This window comes from Drosophila virilis, chromosome 4 (assembly GCF_030788295.1).
Source record: "Drosophila virilis strain 15010-1051.87 chromosome 4, Dvir_AGI_RSII-ME, whole genome shotgun sequence".
NCBI lineage: Eukaryota > Metazoa > Arthropoda > Insecta > Diptera > Drosophilidae > Drosophila > Drosophila virilis.
In genome coordinates this window covers 19,575,224-19,593,188 of record NC_091546.1, presented here as the reverse complement: position 1 = coordinate 19,593,188, position 17,965 = coordinate 19,575,224, and the positions used below count along the sequence as shown (strand labels likewise).

The following is a 17,965-nucleotide window of genomic DNA, read 5'->3' as shown; positions in this document are numbered from 1 at the left end:
GAAGAAATTATGAGAATCGAATAGAGACTCGCTCTTTAAGCTGCTCGAGTACTTGTTCATCAATTTGCTAATCAGCATTTCATAATATTTCAGTGTATTTCAATTCAGCTTAGAATATCTCTATTTTCTTAACCCATTCAATGTCCAAATTGCATTGTCAGTTCTCAGCTCACGTACACCACGCACACAGGTGCTTTTTCACACTCTAAGCGAGCGGGCGTAGCTTAGAACTATTCAGTTTTAGGTTCACATACGTTTAGTAATTCTGTGTTAGTATGTCTTAAGGTTTAATGGCAATAAATATTTGTTTGCACTGTCGCAAAATATGAAAGGACATAAAATATTACAAGATATTGTCTGTGCGCTAAGAAAGACCTGAATATATTGGTAGGTATTTGAATTGAAACTGTTGCAATTAGATGGCTAAACTATAAAAGTGAGTCAAAAGAACCGAAATAGCCTGATTAAACTTGTTAATAAGTAGATAGATTTCTGCAATCTGTCTTTCGTCTGATATGATATGATACGAATATAGGAAATTCAAGCTCATGTAGAAAATGTTATTAGTTGTCTGAGTAACGAAAGTAAATCCATAAATAATTGTACACATTAATTGAAATGTCCTTTCTTGTCGATTCAACTTTACAACAATAAAAGGAACCAATTTAATTTCAAAATAATGCGATTGATAATTGATTTTAGCTTTGAGCTAGCAAGTTCTTTGATGCGGACTTTCATTCGCTTAATCTGACTGCAAGCAATATTTTTACTTTTAAGTACATTGCAGCACTTACTACTATGTACCTGGGCTTGCATTTTGGCCAACTTTCGGAGAGAGAGAGAGAGGTGGGGGCGAGAGAAGGGGAGAAAGGCAACTTGGTCAGCAAACTTGGCAGATGATTATAAAACTTGAAGTTGCGTACGTGAGCTCAGATTGTGCGGGGCAGGCGGTATGGGGAATGAGAAGCTACTGATGCGTGTGGCTCTCGGAGAGTCTCCGACTTTGTTGTCCAGGTCTCCCGAGTGGCAAACCAAAGTTGCCAGTTATTAGCCAGTCAACTTTTATGCATTTAGCCTGGCCGTAAATGTAACTTTCAAATTAGAGAGGGAGGGAAAGAGAGAAGGAGAGGGAGGGAAAGAGAGAAGGAGAGAGAGAGAGAGAGAGAGAGGAAGTAAGCCAAATTTAGTGTTAAAATTCTGAGCGTAGTTCTCGTGCATTTAGCATTCCCATTGCGGCGGTGTCATGTGTCAGAACTAGCGAAACATTTGGACAACTTTATCATATTGCATTTAACTGCAGCTGCCTTGGCCAGCAACGTTTGCTAATTGAGTTCCGTTGCGTTGCGTCACATTTTTGATATTTGCCAATGCGAATTTTTAGGTATTTTTCCGACAACATTTTTGAAGCAGCAGCCTGCGGCCCTGGACGCAGGTCAATTGCAAAGTGCCATGCTGCTAAATTAAATTTTGAAAAAGGCGACTTCAAACGAAACACAAGCACACGAAGCTAACGTGAGATGTTGTTAAAAACAAACATTTGCCAAGAGGCAATAGCCGAAAAGCGCAACAAAATACAACAACAGTGAAAAATATAAGAAACGAGAAAGTAAGACACGCCGAAGATTAAATGCCCTCCCCGATATGTGAGACAATTGAAGCTGGTAAATGCTGAGTTTAATATTATATTATATCTCCTTCTAACCGTATATGCTCTACAATTTTATAAAAAATGAAGTTTTCTCTGCTGATCTGCAGCTCAAATATCAAATACAAATGTTATCTTATATGTACATTTATTTCCTACACTTTATAGCAATTAAAATTTAGCTTGGATAAAGCGACTTGTACTTTGCTAAAATATATTAAATATAAGCCAATTTTTCTATTTATTTACATAAGATATAGACAGCTGAGAGACTATATATAGATAGACGCACACAGAGAAGGAGAGAGACAGAAAAAGAAAGAGAAAGTGCTATATCTGCTCATCTTTCTGATCGACTGAAAACTACTTCAACGTTTGTGTTCCAACTTTAAACATGCTTTTCAAGTGTACAAAAGCGAAAACAAAACCGGAGGATACAAAATAAAATACAAATTACAGCAACAAAAGCTAAAAAAGAGCAACAACAAGAGCTCACACATACACGCACACACACACACACACACACAGATATAAAGCAGCAACAGAACGCCTCAAAGGCCAACAACGGCCGTGATTGTCGTTGCCTTCTTCTTTTTCTTCACATTTTTTGCTGCTGCTGCTGCTGATGCTGCTGCTCCTGTTATCCTGCTCGTTGCTCATCCGCCCCGTCGGCCAAGCGATGGGCTAAACAATGTAGAGCGCAAAAAAGTGTTGCATACTTTCAGCAGCAACGCAAAAGCGTGTGAAAGATGCACAAACACACACACACACACACACACACACACACATATGTGCACTTACGAACACTGTGAAAGAATGACGTAAATGGCAATGGGAGGGTTGTAAGAGGCAGAGCGTCAATTTTGCAGTCAGTTGGGAAATTGTTGAAAAATTGTCAAACAATTGCAGCAAAGGGGAATGAGGCCTGCCGGGCATGGCTGCCTGCACACTGCACAGTGGGCGTGGCAAGCTCAAGAAAAAAAGAAAAAAAAGCATAGCAAACATTACGAAATGCACATGAGAAACAGCTAAATGAAATCATAGCAAGAAATTTAAACTGACAAAGTCAGCGCCAACACACGAAACGTGCGTTGAGAAATGCCAAAAGATCTGCCAAGTGGCGGCGTAGGGGGATGGAGAAAAAATTGATATAGCGCTAAAGTTTTGACTACGTGATTAAAATGCTATTAAAAAAAAAAAAAACACAAACTGGCAGACTATCTGGCATGCCTGACTGAGGCGAAAAGTTTCTTGATAGCTGAATGGTAAACTTTTTAAGTTTATACATTAATAAATATATGGCGCATTTAATAGAATTCAGAGTTGTAGCTTTTTAATTATTTCTGCACTTTGATTAATTCGCTAAAAAACTTTTACTTACACGAGCTGGCCATGTTGGCGTTAAAACGCTAACAATTATAAACTGCTGAAAGTTAAGCTGAAGTTTTAGGAATAAAATAGGCAATAGACATTCAGATAATATCTATCTTTGCAGTTCTTAAAAGTATTCTCAAAAAGCCTATTTACTTTTTACATTTTTAAATTTCAATAATTGGTTAAATATCTATACTAAAATTTCGTATATATTATATATAAAAAAGATAATATTAATTAAACATTATCCTGCTTTGTAAATTAGCCAAGAATATAAATTGGCATTATAATAATAATAATAATAATAGTAATAAAAATAATAATAATAATAATAATAATAATAATAATAATAATGATAATAATAATAATAATAATAATGATAATAATAATAATAGCAATAATAATAATAATAATCAATTTCATGACAATAATCATATTAATATTAATTTGTGCTAATAACAACAATTGAGTTATCTTTGTCTATTTTTGTGCTAATGATAAGAATATAACTAGTCAACTAAATTAATAATATAAAAGTTGTATCTCTTTTCTCATGGGAAACGTTAAACACAGACCGCATTAATCAAATATTCATATAACTTCGTAAATGCCTTACAGATCGTGTGGCCAGCCATTTTCTGTAAGCATTTACTTTAAATTCAGTGCGTTCACAATGTAAAAACTTGGTCAACATCATGTCAAGTCATAAACCCAAAACTGGCCAACGACCCAAAGCGCCATCAATCAGAGTGTCAATCACTTTGTGTGTCCCACACGCCAGTATCCTAAGTAGATGCTTTCATGTTAAGCACACACAGACACACACACACACACAGACAGACATTCACACGCACACAGCTATATATACACGGATTTTGAGCGGTTCAACATTGTACAACAATGTCAACTGTTGTCCACTTGTTGAGCACCCACAGGAGCAGCGCCAGCAGCAGCAGTCCACAAGTCATGGACAAAGAAAACTTAAGTGGCCACAAACACGGCTCTGGGCTTCCCTCGGCTGGCATGTGGCTCTAATTGTATGTGTGTGTGTGTGTGTGTGTGTGTGTGTGTGTGTGTGTGTGTGTGTGTGTGTGTGTGTGTGTGTGTGTGTGTGTGTGTGTGTGTGTGTGTGTGTGTGTGTGTGTGTGCACATTTGGGCACAGACACAGACGCCACAGTGTATGCCCGGCCACGACAGCCACAATTCGAATGCGAATGCGAATACGCATACGACATGTGGGCGCTTTAATTATTCTGGGAACGGCTTAAGTCTTGGGGCCAACTTAAACAGCCACTAAACCCGGCCAAGCACGTGCTCCAAACTGTCCTCGAACAGTGTGCAATGAGTCAAACTGGCCATCCACACAGCCTTAACCCCCACAACAACCCATCATCCACAGGCCGTCAGTCACATAATTCCGCTCAACTGACACACAGCTGGGCCGGGCGGGCGGAGAGGCAACTGAAAAGTTTGTTTGGCACTTGGCAGCCGCGCCAAGTTGATCTTGTGCTAAGCAAAAGCAAACGCAAATAGAGCGTGATAACTCCGCCCAGCGCCCTGTGTCCGACTCAGTGTCAGCCAGAGTAAGGCGGCAAAAATCGAACCAACATGACGTGGCTGGAATTTATCTGCGAAATATAAGATACTCGTGCTTTCAGACGCTTAAATTTGTCAAAGGACTTGCACGAGTAGATCGTATTATTGCGCTACGGCTTTTGGAATTTCCACTGAGCACTATTAGAAACTCGGTAAGGTACTAAGCCAGATTATCCACAAAGTTCTACTTGACTTAGCTTTGCTTGCAATCGACACACTTTTCAAGTATCTCTTATTGTATGTTAAAAAGAATTTTCTTTTGAATCAGTTTTACTTTTTATGATATATTTTCGTTCGCTGTCAATTTTAACTTTACTTTTGTAATTGTTTGTTTAAATTATAATTTTGTCAAGATAATATTATAGAATTGTATTTAATTTGATTTGTTAGATTTTATCTGTTGTTAAATATTTTTATTCATTTTTGAATTTAACTTAAGAAATTGATTTATTTTTTAAGTTTTATACTTATAGTCATATATTTATATATAATTATTATTAAAATTTTATTTGTTAGTAATTGAGCTTCCCAAGAAGAATATTATTCGTTGTGAATTTATGATCTTTTCTGTATAATTATATTATTTATAATTATATTATTTATTTTGCTTTTACGAGTGGAATATGGTTGGAATTGGTCTACATTAGTCTACAACCCGAGAATTTCTCTGCATAAAACTTGTCACAGCATAATCGCAAATGTTCAGCTTCAATCTACCAACCATTTTGGACTTACCCAAATGATGTGCTATGTGATCCCGTTCCTCGGATTCGCCAATAATGAAATCCGAGTGCTGTTGCTGATGGTGCAACAGATCCATGTGATGCTGATGCATTTCGCTGTCGTCGTCATCCTGGGCGGCGGCCAGGGACCGGGAGAGGGTCAGCCAAGTGGCCGAGGCGGCGGCAGCGGCAACAATTAGCCATGAGCATATTTCCGGCATTTTATGTTTCCGCTGCAGTTTCATTACGCGGCGCCGGCGCTGCGCCAACGTTGCATCCGCTGTCAGCGGAAATATTTTAATTTTCATTTTTATTTGTTTATGTGTTTCTGTTTTTTCTTTTTTTTTTTTTTTTTTTGCAGCTGTTTTTTTCTGCTTCTGTCTCTTTTTCTTGTTTGTATTTTTTATGCTTTTTTGTTTGGCTGGGTTTTGTCAATGTTTGCGCGTTGCATAGTTTGTTTGCTCGACTCGCATATTTCTTTATCTGTGCGAAAATGTGTTCTTTAGCTGCTCGCTCTTACTTTCAATTGCTGCAAATGCAATTCATTGCGACTGTTAAATATTTACGCGCAACAATTTGTTCAGCCCTTGGCTGAGTGGCAAAATACATTTTCCATTGCATAGCTGCAGGCGCTGCGCAGCGTACATTCCCTTTGGAGTCCAAAATGTGCTCCGCTGCAAATGAAAGAAAAAGACAATATATTAAAAAATCATATCAAAATGCATGGCATGTTTTACTACTCTTCTTTTTTTTTTTTGCTCAACGCGTATTCATTATTGCTATTATAGCACATTCTTTTTTTTTTTTGTTAATTTATTTAACTGCTTTGTGCACTTCTGTTAGTTTTCATCATGGCATTATTAAATATCATTTCATTATTTATTCATTTGCATAAAAATAACCCCCACTGCGTCGGCGTCCATGAGTGCTTATAAATTATGTGCTAACAGCGAATATATAGCCGGTATTAATAGTTGGCAACTTTGTGGCTTAATTATGGTTGCATGAGCAGCGGTTATCATTGAAACAGAGTGCGAGAGAGGGGATGCGATGGAGGGAGACGGAGACGGAGAGGAAGAGGGAGAGGTAGGCAGGGAAAGACAGCCATTGAATCCATTTAATATTCTTTTAGAAATAGTTGAAACTCGATTTCAGCTGAACTACTTAAAAACCGTTTCAAGTTCGTTTAAGGCAAAGTAAGGCACTTATTTAAGCCACACTTAACTCATTGCGAGTTTCTATTTAGCAGCAATAAGCCGGCGTTGTCCGGCTGAAATTTAAACTTATTTGGAAACTTACATTTTATTAAAAACAAGAGCCAAAATAATAAAAAAATAAACAAAAAATAGAGCAATAATTATAATGAGAATCGACAAAATAAGTTACAAATTATCTTAAAATATAATAGAAGAACACTTTGACGTTTATTTTATTGCATTTTAAGAAAACTTGATTCCTCTTGCAAGCATGTTAGTTTAAATTAAGGTTTAAAACATACAATTGAATAAATAATAATATTTGAAATTATAATATTAATAAAATATAAATATATCAGTTAGAGTTAAAATGGAAACGATTGAAATATTGAATCTTTAAACACACTTAAAATTAAATAGGCTCTTTGAATGGAAAGAGAAACCGTTTAAATTAATGTTGAATGCCGGCGAGTAGGAAATTCTAGTCGCTTTTTAATTACACAAGCCCATTCATATAGCTAGAGCTACTGGAGGGGCATATGAATTAAAACAAGGTTATAGTCAAAGCTCTTCACATGACAAACTTGAGCCAGGTAAGCGCAATTTGCTGTTTTTTGAAGCGGGACAACGAGGCGTATGAGTAACTTGACATGCTTCATTTGTTGCATAAGCAGCTCGCAAATGGATCAACCGCAGGCATAGAGAAGTGCGCCAGAGGAGGGGGCGGGTGGCAGGAGTAGCTTGCTCGGCAGCTGAGTATCAAAACGGATGCCTCGTTTAATTGCTTGCAGCGCGCAAATTAGAAAACTCGGCGAGTGAGCACACACAATAAATGTACCAAGATGGAAACTACTACTATGTGGAACAGAGAGAGCCTTGGCCAGGGGGCGGCTGTCGAGGGAGGGAAGGCTGGCATAGCAATGGCAACTTGAGAACAAAAGTCAAGCGAAACACAACGGAAAGCCGGCAGAAAGGCATTTAAACTTTTGGACAAGTTTAATTTCCGTCGAGAGCGTTGGCCAAAATGAGCTAGAGGCGGCGAGTGGAGCGGCGGTGACAGCGGCATGGACAGCTATGAAATTGAAAGCACTTACAATCTTTGATGGAGTTGAGCCTCGGCAATCAACTAATTGCGGTGCGCCATAAGGACTCAATGCGGCATTGTCTTTGGGCTCTCGACTTCTTTCAATTCCTGACAACGACCACAATCTGTCTTTAGAAGTAACAGAAAATAACAAAAAAAAAAACGAAATGATATGAAATAAAAATGAAAAGGTTGCTTGTCATTGTTATTATCTGGTTATTACATATTACTTTTATGATCATCTACAGCGACTGTCGTCGTTTGGCTTTTTATCAGTTGACCAGGTGAAATTAATGAAGAAAAATGTCAGCCTGACCTTTTGTCCAGCTCGTTTGCTCATCGCCCTTTGTGCTCTTTTGGCCAGCTTTTCCACTGTTCTTTCCCCCCCCCCCCCCCTTAATATATATATTTTTTTTGCTTTATGGCTTTTGGGGTTTCAGTTTCATTGGCCGCTGGAAATGTCATAAAGATAGCACGCACACAAAAAGCCGGCGTTGAAAACTTGAATAAAATGTGTGACAAATGGTTTTTTATTTAATAAATTGGCTTAACCGGTTGTCGTGTTTCGGCCCATAACCTCCATCTACCTCTCCGCTTCCAACTTTCTGCTAGCCGAAACAGGGCCGGGATCTGACATTTATGGGCGTAATTGAGTAAATGTGAAATGATTATCAGCCAGGGCTTACGCATTGCTGGCAGATTCTTTGTACTTTAATGTCAGCTCACAAATAGTGTGTATACTCACATATATACATATATAAATTTTCAATGTGGATTTTGCTGCTGAGGGGTCGTAATTAAACCGGGCCACACCAATAAATATTATTGAGAAAAAACGAATTGAAATAGGAGCACAGACACAAACATTCACGATATCGATTATTATCGATTGTTTGGAAACAAATTCGATCTGCGCAGGCACTAGGAGGACCCACACCTGAAGGTAAGGCTTAAGGCAAAATTCTTTAACTTTAATAGGTTCTGATATTCTTGCGTTCATACATACGAACAGACGAACAGGCAGACAGACGGACATGACAAGATCGACGCAGCTATTGCATCCGATCTAGAATATAGATACTTTATGGGGTCCCATATGCCTCCTTCTGCTTGTTACAATACATTTGCACAAATATATAATAATATAATAAAAATCAAACTAAAAGAGAGAAATTTGCGTTTATCAAATAAAAGATCACAAAGCTGCTGAAACCTTGAAAACTATATTGAAATAAATAAAACTAGTTTTAAATGTTATGCTTGGAGAAACTAACAAATGCTAATTAAATATTTAATTTGTTGTTTTGCTAAGAGACCAGAGGCATCAAAGAAAATGAATAAACATTTAATTTGTTGTTTTTAGCGTTCTTCCATTGAAAAGGTAGTTCGAAAACGCATTTAAAATTCAACTTAACTTATTCTATTGATAAACTAAACTGTTGCAAATCATATTTCTGTACTTATGAGACTACCGTATATAATTAATTTGAAATAATTAAAAGGACTAAAAATTCCATTTAAAATCAAATTATAAGAAAGTAAAGCTTAATTAGTTAAAACAAATATGTTGAGGCTTAGAAATCCTATTAGAAAGTGTTGCGCATTTTCAGAAGCATTTTCTCAAGATGTTCAGCGTGTTAAGAGATGCACTCATATTTGATCCAAATATTCCCCAGTTGAATGTTCGTTCGCAACTTTGTGTTGGCTTTGATTAACAGCTTAGAGACCCAAGCGACCCAGATGGCGCTCCCTAGTCAAATCAGCCCGAAAGCCAAACAATGTCATAATGATAAATAGCCCAAAAAGACACAAAAACTCACAGACGGACATGCCCAGACATAAACGAACGCACACACACACACTCACACACACACACAATCGAAGGCAGGAAAAAGAAAATCTTGAGCCAAGAAGCAATTTTGTCTAAGCAGTTGACACCTTTTGGCGGCGCATCATTAACATTTACATTTCGATTGTCAACACTGGCAGCTGGAGGTGCTGTTATTGCTGCTGTTATTGTTACGCTGTTGTTGTTGCTGTTATTGCAAAACTGTTGTTATAGTTGTTGTTGTTGTTGTTGCTGCTGTTTTATTTGTGCTTTGCTTATTGTTTGGCTTTTGTGCTGGGCTTTGTTTTTGGCTCGCTTCATGTTTTGTTTCATTTCGTTTCGCTTTCGTTTTTATCACCAACTGTCAATCGTTAAATGACAAACAATGAAATGTGGCAACGGCGCCACGGCTTGTCCAAACAAAATGGCGGCCAATGATTTCAACTGTCATTTTGGGCGGCTAATCCTGCATTCTTTTGCTTATATCGGCTACAAAATAACAAATGCTTGCACCCTCACTCCCATTTTCACCTTATCCTTAACCTCAGCCACAACTTCTCCCCCCTTTTCCAGACATCGTTTATATTTCACTTTGCTCACGCGATGTTTTCGTGCCGCATTCCTTTGCATTTCCCTTCCTTACAGCCAGCTTTGCGTGTCGGCGACTGCTGCAACAGCAGCTTGTCACATAACGGGCTTGTTTTATGTCACCTGCTGGCATCGTTTTGGGCGAACTCACAAAGGTGTTGCTGGCATCCAGCTGTCGGCTACGTAGCTGTCGCTCATAATATGCATAAAAGCGTTCCAAATTAAGCCAAATACCATAAAAAATTGTCTGGCAAATTCGTGTTTGGTAACTAAGTATTTTGGTTTTGTATGAACTGTTGGCACAAAACTGTTCTGTGGCGTTGCCAAAACAGTTGCCAAAGCTCTTCTGGCTTTTTTTCACATTCTATAATTGTTCAAGCTTACAAATTGATTTTAAATTATTATTTTTCATCTTTCCCTGCATGTAAAAAAGTAACATTACACCTGAAAATTGACTTTGCTTTGCTGATTTTCATTGCATGACGCTTATAATTCTCAACAGGTTAATGTAAACATAGGTAAACTACAGGTTAAAGTGACAAGCCGAGTGACAAGCCGCTCGGAACGGGAGGCTCTTCAGATTGTTGTCTTTTGTTAAGAGAAAGTTCGATCTAAACTAACAGAAAAGTTTCTCAAAACTAACATTTGATTGGGGTGATACAATTTACTGCTAAACTGTATCAATTCGCATGTTCTTCAGATTTAATGCCTGCAACTTTTATCTACATGAAGACCAAGAAATGGCTTACTAGCAAATGATTTAAAGCAAATAAGCAGAAGTTCTGAGAAGCTTACGACTATTCGGAGAATCTTGAGATAACATATTTGAAGGGTCTGTAAAGAGTGAACATAAGTGTAAGCTCTTAAAAGGCAACAGACAGCTAGTGTTGTAAAGCAATCGAAGTTTAAGCTATTAATAAGTATTTTGTGAAAAATTCAAGTTGGGCACTCTATGAAAAGAAAAGAAGAATGCGAGGCAAAGCAAACTGATGAAATAAAGAAAAATGAGGAAATAAAAGTAAAAAAGATTATATCTAAAAAATATACAAAATAAATTGGACCACTCAGTCAGTCAGCCTGTCAGTCAGTCAGGACAAAGAGTTTTATGTATACTATATCTGATATATATGTATATCCTTCTCCCTAGACTCAAAAGTAGATCAAATTAGCCTGCTCGCATTTAGATGAAAGTTAGAAGATTAAACCCGTAAGCTAGTTGATTAATTTTCTATAACTGTGTGCAGTTAATGCACATTCGTTGTACATATTTTTGAACGATTTAAGCATTCACTTGAATAGTTAATTTGAGTTAGTCTTGCAGAATAGACGTGCAATTCACGCTGTGACTGCAGCTCGTTGGATATCGAGTAAAATGAATCAAGTCCGTGTCCTATCCGCCATATCTGCACGTCCACGTCCACATCCCTGTCCCAATGTCCCACTGTCCCACTGTTCACGTCTCCGCGTCAGCTGTCAGTTTTCTTTTGTATTCAGCAGCTGCTGCTGCTGCTGCTGCTGCTGCTGTTGGTCTCCTCTTCTCTCGGCTGGAAAATTTTTTAATATAACACGCACACAAACGCACAAAGCGACGCCAACGAGCTCTGACACCCGCGCACACTAACTAGCCCGGCCGTAAGCCCCAGCTCCCCAGCTCCGCAGCCCCCAGCCTTCCAGCCATCCAGCTCCCAGCTCCCCCCAGCTGCACAGAGCCGCGTATTGCAATTTTTTTTCGCCTTGCATTTGATTAACCTACTATGGGATGATGGGCGTGGCAATGTTGTTGTTGCCCTACTGCATTTTCTCCACCGACAATTTTAATACGAAGTCGGACGCGAGTCAAGAATGGGCAAGCAGAGGGATGTTGCTATAAGAGGAAGAAATGCATAAATACATAAAAAATTGGCCAGCTTACAAGCCGGTTTACATATGCAATGAGGGTAAGGGATGCCTGTGCGAGTGTGTGTGTGTGTGTGGGGTTGTGTATTTGAAGGCGAGTGTTTACATTGTTGCAGCAAAGATTTTCCCCAACACGTGTTTGCTTTCGCTCACATCCGTTTCCTGTAGGTTTTCCGTGGCAGCCATCAGCAAAGTTTTGACTTTAAGTTGCCTACGTGACGGACCGGAAAGACTTTGAGACACATATTAAATAAAATCAAAAGTTAAATAACTTTAGGAACTATAAGTTTATCAAAAAACAATATATACAGGTTACAGAAATCTAGAGTAGGTAACAAATATTTTGAGTTGATTTTGAATCCCATCAAAAATTTGTTATATACTTATAAAAAGCTCAGCGGAAGACAATATCGCATCTGAATTTGCAAAGTTATATAAAAGACGATATATATATAAATCGTATAATACGCTCAAGAAGGGCAGAAATTGTAAATCTGCTTAAACAGAGAAGAACCGAATTCCAAGTGATTCTCCTTTTTGAGAGGCAAATTAAGACAACTTATGAACATATTTAATTCTATATTGTTTCTTTTTCTACCCTTGTAGAGGGTATTCCAATTTTGTTATGCATTGTGTAACGCATAGAAGGAGACATCTCCGATCATTTAAAGTATATATATTCTAGATCAGCATCAAGAGCCGAGTTGTTAAAGCCATGTGCCGCTGTCCGTCTGCCTCTCTGTCTATTTTTAAGCGAACTAGTCTCTTGAAACAATGATTGAAATATCAAAATTTTACAAAATATCGCGGAAAGGTGCGATTTTTTAAATTCCCTTAATAAACCAAAATTATTAGCTTACAATTAATCCACGAGAAGAGTATCGAACAGTCGGATAGTTCTCGTTCTGGCATGCTTAAGCAATAACATTTATTTTTGAAAACCAAAACCAAAATGAACAACAGCTTCAACTGATTTCAAAGCTACCAAAATTATTGGCGGTTTTTAATTGTTGCTCAAATTGCGATCGTTGCCATTTAAGCGAAATATTTTGCAATGCCTGAAACTATGCTATGCAAATTGTATGCGTGTGTGTGTGTGTGTGTGTGTGGTTGCCATGCATTTTCTGGCTTTAATGATTATAACAGCATCGAGTGCATATTGCCTAATTAGCGGACAGCATCGCCCGAACACAAAATGCCGTCCAAGCCGCACAAAGAGCATAAAACACATATTTTCAGCGCACGCACACGAAGCCGACGGCCAAGGGCAGTTGCATGTGTGTGTGTGTAGTTGCATGTGTGTGTGTGTGTGTGTGTGTGTGTGTCAGTGGCTCGCTGAGGATTACGCAAAGGGCTAGTTCTTAAACTAACCTTGTTTCCCACTTATTTTTTAATATTTTATTTTTCATTTTATAATTCAATAATTAATTCAAGTTATTATTTTTTTATTAACTAGAATTAATTTGAGCCCAGCTTAAACTTAGAATATCTAATGGAAAATTCTATTTGTGTGAAAAAGAAATCTTAATTGATTATACATTTTTAAAAGTATATAATTTTATGGGCTTAAAACAAAGGAAGCTTAGGATATAGATGGAAAAATATCTTTTTTTAAGCATGAAACTTGTAGAAATTGGCGAACAGAGCAAAGCATACTCTGGATATATTTATATTTATTTTTATTGGAAAACCAAGGTATGAGTGTCTGCAGAAAGGGTATATATATTTCTATTTTAAACAGCTGCAAAGAAAAATGAATGTCCAGGAGAAAAAATACTCTTAAAAATGAGAGTCCTGAACAAGGCATATTATGTTGTATATTTATTTTCAGCAAAAGGTGACCTTTAGAATTTGGTTTCTAGGGCAGCTGCCCAAACGCCAACCCCCTTGCGGACGCCTCTGGTGCGCGCATATTTCAGCTTGGTTATTGAATGGCCAGCCACAAGCGAGGGTCGTTCAGTGGATGCACCAAATTTCATGTTGGTTTTATGGCAAGTATGTGCGAGTGTGTGTGTGTGTGTGTGCGTGTGTGCGCGCGCTGCTTTGGGCGCTGCATTGTGTGTGGGCATGTGTGCGTGTGGAGTGTGGAGCTGGCAATATGGCCAAAGGTAAAATAGCGCTATTTGTTAGTTTTAGATAAAGCCTCTTCGACTTTTCATTAGCCATGTTTAGACGGCGACACAGTATTAAATGTTGCTACTGGAAAGCAATGCGAGTGCAATTCGTATGATTTCTTAAACGATGGGGTATAATATTAATTGAGCATATTATAAACTGACAACAGTTTAGTTACTAATAAACAACATATTGCTCCAGCTCAAGCTATAGCTAGATATACAACTTAGCTCTATTAGATAGTAAATATATTTAGCCTCTTTCGTCTGGCAGTGCGAACTCTAAGCTTCAAGCTTAATATGATATAATATATTTATTAAGCTCCACAATATGTCAAGTATGAACCGATTCGGTTAACATCGACATATTTACTGCTTGCAACAAAGATTCAGACAATTGTCGCTTCCTGATCTCAGAGTCTTGCAGGATGGCAATATTAGCCCAAAGGTAGAGTAGTTCACATAGATGTGGAATGTTAGTGTATTGCTTTACTAAAACAATATGTGTTGAGGTTCGTGAACAATGAATCGGGGAAACTGCATGGGATTACCACTCGTCATCCGCAATGGGCGGCACCTGGTTGATAAACTCGTTCTCCAAAAATATCTGCTCCCAGTTTCGCTTGGGTATGTCTGGTGGAAAACGCGCCGGCTTGGCAACAAACTCCAGCTCGGCATTGCCCAGCAGTTGACGGCTCAGCCATAGGAATGGCAGCTCGCAGTTGAGCGTCTTCTTCACAGATATATCAAAATACTCAAACGTATCGCCATTCGCCAAGTACAGCTGATATGACTTCGAGGCGCGCGTGCCCAGATCCATCTTATTGCCGCAGAGCGCAATTGGAATGTCGCCAAAGTGTGCCCGCAGCTCACACTGATAGCTGGGCACACGGATAAATGATTTACTGGCATTCGCCTCGGCCATAATAATCGCACACCGGACATTCAGAAAGTGCAAATCGTTCAATTGCACCGTGTTCCAGACACTGAATTGAATATCGCCCTTGGTTGTATGGAACTCGAGCAGGCAATTGCTATAAACTAAACTTGGCCGATATTTCTGGACAAATTCGCCCGTCTGGTGGCGCAAAGTGAAGCTTGTCTTTCCGGTGCCGCGATCGCCGACCAGGGCGCAATAAAAGCAGGGTACGTTGGCAGTCATACTGCTCAGCGAATATATAGAAAATATATTGTCGGAGACTGGCTGACAAATTTGTTAAGTTTATATGCAGCGTACTGTATATTGTGATTTGAACATTTGTTTAATATTTTCAAAGCTATTTTGATTTAGTACAAATACAGCTCTCGCGCGCTGCTTTAGAAAATATCACTACAAATTTTCGATTAATATTTGCTGGTAGAAATATTATTGCATGACTTAATTATAGAAAAACAAGCGCAATGCGGTCTGTTGTGGTTTTTGTTCAATTAAAAAAATAATAGAACATTTTGTTTGGGCGCAAAAAAAAAAAAATAAATAAAATAAACCAGCTATGTTTCAAACAAAACAAATGCTGAAAAAATAGCGCAATTTAATTGCATAAGAGCTGTGTTCTATATGCAATGCTATGCCCCATAAGCATGGCAATGCTTATTGTCTTTGCTTTAACTCTTTTTTTTGTATTTTGTTTTATTTTTTTTATAATTTTTATTTAAATTGCCTTTTTTTTTTTGTTATTGCAACAGGCTGCACGTCGCATAATATCTGCCATAATAAAGCACGCTCGAATGGGCGCACAGAGAATGCAATCAAGGCCCAAGCCCAGCTCGAAGTTGCAGTCGAAGAGTTAACAGGACAGCGGAGCAGAGTCTAAGTTAACAGCGGGCAAAAGACAAAGGGAAATCCATTTCTTACCAAAGGGCTCGACGTGGCAAATGGAGTCAATTTGCACGAAACTGCGTGCCAAATGATGAAGTTGCAAATTTTAAGCTAACGCGACTTTTAATTATTATTATTGTTAATTTTTGTAATACTCTTACGTACGGTATTGAATTTGTTGCTGCATGCTTTCAGGCGCGTGCCGTTAAATGCCCCGGGGCCGCACTTATTGGCCACACATATGAAATTGAATCGAAGTACCGTTACGCTTAACACTCTCACTAACACAGAGACGAGCTAAAAAGACACGAGCGCGTTGTCGTTGCCGTTGTCGTTGTTGTAATGCTGCTTAGCGAATTGTCGCGCGGCGCGTCCGTCAACGTTGCGCACTAAAATCATACTAAACTAATTTACTTAGCAGCACGCACTGATTACACCAAGTGGCCAGACGCTGCGCTTCGTTGCTTCTCGTTTAATGGCCATCGGCTTTGCCGAACCAGAGAGTCGCGAAGTTCGTGCCGCTTTGAAGTGAACAACGAAGTTGCCGACTAACACGGCAACGAAGTTGCTCGATGTGCCTGTGCGTGCGTGTGTGTGTGTATGTGTGCAGGCATTGCAAGAGAGCGCAGCGTACGCTTAAGAGTTACACTTGTACAGAGCGCGGTCATGTTAAACTTAACAGCGCGCTGTTAACCCGCTGCTTTTGCGGTCTTGTAAACAACGCAGCGCCCGCTGAATGCATAATTTGAGGTTTATCAATAGAAAATTCATTGTTTTACTTTGGTTTTATTCGTGGCTTATAAGTATTCGGTTATTAGACAAATTATGCATACAATTAGCTGGGCAAATAAACAATTATTGTTTTGTTATGATAATACATATTTTTTCAAATGAGGAAAACGATGAACAGCCTAATAATACATTTTATTATTTTCCTATGCTAGATGTGTGCTTATTTGGTAAAATAATTCACATTTCTTTGTACTGATTTATTGAGCAATATCATCACAATATATCTATAGAATCTGTAGAATCGGACTTATATCCATTGTTTTCATATTGCTTGAATAATAAGTTTTATCCCGAAGAGATTCTCCCTTTCTGTTCTTTCTGACAATCAAATGACTATCTTAATTTAATTTTATTATAATTGACAATTTTTTTATCAAGTTTTTAACGAGGTAACTTCTATTGATCTCATTGCAAAGCTTTACAAATTTACACCTAAATTATATTTCTCCATTTATCGAAATAATTTAGTCCATCTAGTCAGCTGGCTAACTTAACATGAATTCACAAAGCAAAACCATTCAATCATTTAAAATGCAGCAACACACACGCACACACACACACAGACACACACAGCCACACACACACAAACAAATACAGAGAGGGCGGACGCCATCGATGCAAAAATCAAGCATTATTTATGCAAATTACAAACCATTATTATTAGAGCCAATGACCAACAACAGCAACAACAACAACAACAACAACAACAACAACAGCAACAACAAGAGCAACAGCAACAACGTAAACAGAGCCAAGTCGGCAGCTGAACAGAAACCCAACCATATCCGTCATAGTCATAAGGGCAACGCGTTTGGGGAACCAATTTGGCAGCCGGCACAAATAAAATTCCGCTTAATGTAGGTCAGTGTTGTGTTTTACGCGTACATTTCGCTCTCTTTCGAGTTGTCGCTCTTTAATCGGTTCTCTTAAGCCGCCGCAAGACGTGCGAATAAAGCGAGTAAAGTTAGCAACTGAAGTCTTTTATTTTTTTTTTTTTGGTTTTTTTGACAGTTACTTCACAACTGTCGAACAGTTGTTGCTGCCTTCGCAGTTCCCAGCGGACGCTTGCATAATATGAAAGCTGTTATGTTGGTAATTGCTGCATTTCAGCATAGTCGCCCCAAAGGAAGAGCGGGAGCGGGAGAGCGCAAGAGCGAGTGAGCGAGCTATCTAGTTCTGTTATTTATGCATTTGACTTCAGATCATTTCTTAAATTTAAAGAGAAAAAAAAAATAAAGCGAAAAAAATGCTTTTAATTTCACATTATATTTGAGAGTAGCTTAAATTGATTCAACTAAGCCTGTAAAACG

General features: G+C 38.4%; 2 protein-coding genes across 9 annotated transcripts in view; both read right to left on the bottom strand.

Moving 5' to 3' along the window:
- Positions 1 to 16,257, bottom strand: part of DIP-theta (Dpr-interacting protein theta) — a 58,064-nt gene extending 41,807 nt beyond the window's left edge. For 3 of the 8 annotated variants that reach the window (XM_070208934.1, XM_015172534.3, XM_032437623.2), the window contains exons 1-2: positions 7,629 to 7,798; positions 5,352 to 6,012 (exon numbers count right to left, since the gene is read on the bottom strand). In XM_070208934.1, the coding sequence (XP_070065035.1) occupies positions 5,352 to 5,646 (295 nt within the window). In that variant the 5' untranslated portion in view covers positions 5,647 to 6,012; positions 7,629 to 7,798. Of the gene's footprint in view, positions 1 to 5,351; positions 6,013 to 7,628; positions 7,799 to 15,899 lie in introns of those variants that run through there. The other 5 variants (XM_070208929.1, XM_002051384.4, XM_070208933.1 and 2 more) reach the window with 4 other exon arrangements.
- LOC138911205 (uncharacterized) lies at positions 14,592 to 15,206 on the bottom strand. The gene has a single exon (XM_070208945.1). The coding sequence runs from the start codon at positions 15,204 to 15,206 to the stop codon at positions 14,592 to 14,594; it is 615 nt and encodes a 204-aa protein (XP_070065046.1).
- Positions 16,258 to 17,965: the final 1,708 nt, after the last annotated feature.

Coding starts and splice junctions, on each gene's coding strand:
- LOC138911205 (XM_070208945.1), bottom strand. CDS start 15,206: ATGACTGCCAACGTACCCTGCTTTTATTGCGCCCTGGTCGGCGATCGC.